Consider the following 3901-nt stretch of genomic DNA (forward strand, 5'->3'; position numbering starts at 1 on the left):
GCCGGGGGCCTCTTCCCGCGCCCCGCCGGTCGGGGCTGCCGAGGTCTGCGCGGTCTCCGGGCTCCGGCCGCCCCCGGCCGCTGCCGCCAGAGCCGCCAAAGCCGCCGCCGCCGCCGCCGCGGGAGCCGGAGCTCGGTCCTCCCTGCTGGTCTCTGGGAGTCGCTGCGCCGTAGCCGCGGCGGCGGGCTCCATTGCAGTGGGGCTTCGCGCTTCGCCCCCAGCTCCGGAGGCAGCGGGAGGAGAGGGAGGCGATGAGGCGAAGGTGGGAGACGGCGGCGCGGGGAGAAGGGAGAAGCCAATGGCGTTCCGCGCGGCCGTTCCAGGGGATTATGTGGCAATTCGGAGCATTCCGTCGGTGTCTCGGTGTTCCATTCCGCGCGCCCGCCCGCCTAGCCGCCACCGCCCCCCCACACACGCCCTCCCCGCCCGGGTCGCGGGCTCTGGAGCGCAGGCCCCGCCCGCTCCCCCCACTTTGCCGGGGCGAACCAGCCGCGTAGCTGGGCTCATTGAATATTAATCACGCGCCGGGAGCGGGAAGGCGGGCGGCGGGCAGGGCGGGAACTCCACGAGGGCCTCATGAATATGCATCATTAGCATGACGGCATTCCTGGGAGAAGTGGAGAGAGCTGGAGGACGGCGGAGAGGCGGGGCTTCAGGGTAAACAAACGTGACGCGTGCGTACGAGGGCGGGGCGGGGGCGGGGGCAGTATCCCGGGAGGTGCCTGCGATGCCTGGGAGAGGGGCCGGCTGGGGAGAGAGAGAGAGAGAGAAGACACACACCCACAGACGCGCGCTGCACTTTGGGAGTTGTAGTTCTAGCGCTGGAACGAACATGCCGAAGGAAACAGGGCGAACCACAGGCCCCAGAGTTCCTTATTTTATGCCCCTCCTTCAGCCAGCCGCCGGCTATGGGCAGTGGGTATTGTGCCCTCTGCTGTTAAACTCTGTGCCCGGGAATGTTCTTGTTCGTTAATTTGTGCCCAACCCGCCCGTTCCCGCTCCCCAGAAGACTTTCGTTTTCCCTGCTAATTTAAAGTGAGGGCTTTGAGGGACGCTAACCGGTACGAAGGTCCCAGTTCCTTGGTTCTCACCTCCACCCATTGTATGAGATGCAAAAACACGCCCACAGCACCACAGGATAACTGGCCATAAAAGTGGCCAACCTCACTTTCCCCACTTTTTCAAGTCCAGGGGAAGACAAAGTCCAATGGGCAATTGTTGAATACGCGTTTTCGAAATCGTGCAACCTGGAGCCTATCCTCTTCCACAGCCATATGCGGGAAGGAAAAGGCAAAGGGCTGCTGTCTTGTTTTTTCCCATTGACCTTAAAGTCTGAAGTAACTTAACGACAACGCAAAGCAGTGGAAAGTAGAAGAAATGGACTGGAGACGTGGGATATGAGATCGGTCCTGTGTGTTCCCTGTTACGTCTTACGTTGGTTTTTCTTAAAACATTAAGAGAAAAAAAAAAAAAAACGTTTTCTGCTCCTACAATGTTTAGTTGTGGTCTGAAAAGTTGCATTTTCTCATCGATTTAAACAATATTGTAGGCTAGACTAGAACAGGTTGCTATTCAAAACAATTTAGTAAACATTTGTAATTGAATTACCATCCCCCCAGATTTATTTTTATAAGTTTTCACATGTGAGACTTGTCAACTGCCTCTATCCAGGGCCTCCCTTAACTTCAATAGGGTTAGTAAACCTGGAGGGACATTAGGGGGTGGGGGCAAACAAGCAAGGAGAGAAAAGAGAGAGATCAGGGGCACCTGTCTGGGTCAGTCAAGGGAGCATGAGACTCTTGATCTCCGGGCTGTGAGTTTGAGCCCCATCTTGGGTATAGAGATTATTTAAAAATTAAAAAAAAAAAAAAATCTTTTAAAAAAATCAGCTGGAACTTGTCGCTGAAATAATAGAAATTGGTAAGGGCAAGTAAAGCCATACTTAGGTTATCTACACTGTTTCTCTGAAGAGGAATGGAGGAAGCTACCAGTATGAAAATAAATATTTCTCTTGATGCTGGAAAGTCTTGAGAATGATTTTCTATATCTTTCTTTTGAAGTCTTACCCCTTGGCCTCATGAAACTAATTTTTATTGCATTTCATTTCAATCAACAGAACCAAGTTCCATGTTTTTAAAAATAGGGGGAATGCACATTCTCCCAAAAGAGATAAGATAGTCATGTCAATTAATTTAATAAAAACTATAAACATATTATATACTAGTCACTGTTAAGCAACCAAAAAAATCAGACACTGCCCTTGCCTTCACAGAGCATATAGATTACAAAGAAAGTCAACAAGTGAGAGCGATCTAGAAAAGGGAAAATTATAAGGTGCCATGGGAAAAGACAAAAAATACAAGGGGAACTGACCTTGTCCAGGAAGTCAGACAAAGAGACTACCATTGGATGAATTTTTTTGTAACGAAACTGGGTACTTGCTGAAGGATCTGTCTCTGAAAGAAAGCAAAGAGGCAGAAAAAAGGTAATGATACTGAAGATAAATTTCAACTACACTAATCCATATGTTGCCTTGAGTAGCTCCTAACACAAACTGTTCTAGACATGAAAAGAATGGTATTTTAATTTATCTTTTATTTAATATGATTAAAAAACAAAAGGCATGTTAAATTTCAATGCTAAAACATAGACTGTTTACACAGTCTTCAGTCTTTATATTCATTAGTTCCTTAGTGGATCTCCTACAAACCTGTTTAATTTTTGCTATTGAAGAAATGTATGTTAACTCCCATATAGCTAGCTGCTTTCTAGAGGTATATTTGTTTAGCTAGTGTAACAAACTCAGGAAACGTTTACTCTAATCATAAATACGGTCACTATTGGCCTAATGTCCATTTGCACCCTAAGAAATTGTAGTACTGTACTTAATCTAGCTCTGGTTCCTGTCATTCAGCTTTATGCAATCACTGCCTTTTTATCCTCTAGGAATTTTGTTTAATCTCTGAAGGTATTTATAACCAAAACACCTCCTTTTCAAGGGGGAAAATTTTAAAGAAAAGGCATAGCTCAGAGAATTTAGTGTCCAAAGTACTGGAGGTGGGAGGGGTTGGGAGTCATCATACGCTCCTGCCCTACAGCTGTGAGGAATTACCGATTTGGGAAGAGGAGGGAAATAATGAATAAGGTTAATGTTAAAGTATCTCAGCATAAAGAAAAAAGGATATACATTCCAGCCTACAAAACAAAACAAAAAATCCTGTGTTGGGGGATAGGGCAGGGAAGAGAAAGAAGATAGAATATAATTGTTACATAGATAAACGATTTCCTGCACAGTGTCTATAGTCTGAAAGATGCCATATTCCATTGTACCCAGCGTAATAAAAATCAGAGGTGAGGGAAGAACAGAAGAATAAGGGTTCACAGTGTGATCCATCCCTTGTTCCACCTCCAAACCTTCAATAAAGTTACTAAACTTGGGGGTGAGAGGAGAGACAGAAAGAAGATGGGAGTTCATAATGAGTAGACGGTCCCCTTAACCACTAGATCAACTGGAACCTCATAGTTGAAATAATAGACAAGGGCAATGAATAGATAAGGCAATGAAACTTGTGCTTAGAACTTGGTAGTATCACGGAACATCATCGAGACCATCTGAGCCAACCCACACTACATGATTTCTTCGAATAAGAAAAGGATTTCAGTAAAGGACAAATGTTTTCCAGACACCCATGAAATAGCAGCTTCTCCTACTAAAAGTACAGTGGAGAATAGGCCAGTATCCTGAAACCGCATAACTCATGAATGCCCCCTACCCTTTTTAAGGTGTGCCAAATTACAATCTAATACCACATTTCTGACAAGCCACACTTTGCAAAGAATCACATCTTAAAATGCTAAAAGATAATCCTGAAAAGAAACAACAGATGTAAAAGTTGCAAAC

The 3901-nt window shown here is 46.1% G+C and overlaps 1 protein-coding gene across 1 annotated transcript in view; it reads right to left on the reverse strand.

The window, feature by feature from the left end:
- PHLPP1 (PH domain and leucine rich repeat protein phosphatase 1) overlaps window positions 1-391 on the reverse strand; it is a 214337-nt gene extending 213946 nt beyond the window's left edge. Inside the window, exon 1 of the mRNA XM_040478481.1 lies at window positions 3-391. Coding sequence (XP_040334415.1) covers window positions 3-192 — 190 coding nt within the window. The 5' untranslated portion in view covers window positions 193-391. The remainder of the gene's footprint in view (window positions 1-2) is intronic.
- Window positions 392-3901: the final 3510 nt, after the last annotated feature.

This window comes from Herpailurus yagouaroundi, unplaced genomic scaffold (assembly GCF_014898765.1).
Source record: "Herpailurus yagouaroundi ecotype Mexico unplaced genomic scaffold, PumYag 142, whole genome shotgun sequence".
Classification (NCBI taxonomy): Eukaryota; Metazoa; Chordata; class Mammalia; order Carnivora; family Felidae; genus Herpailurus; species Herpailurus yagouaroundi.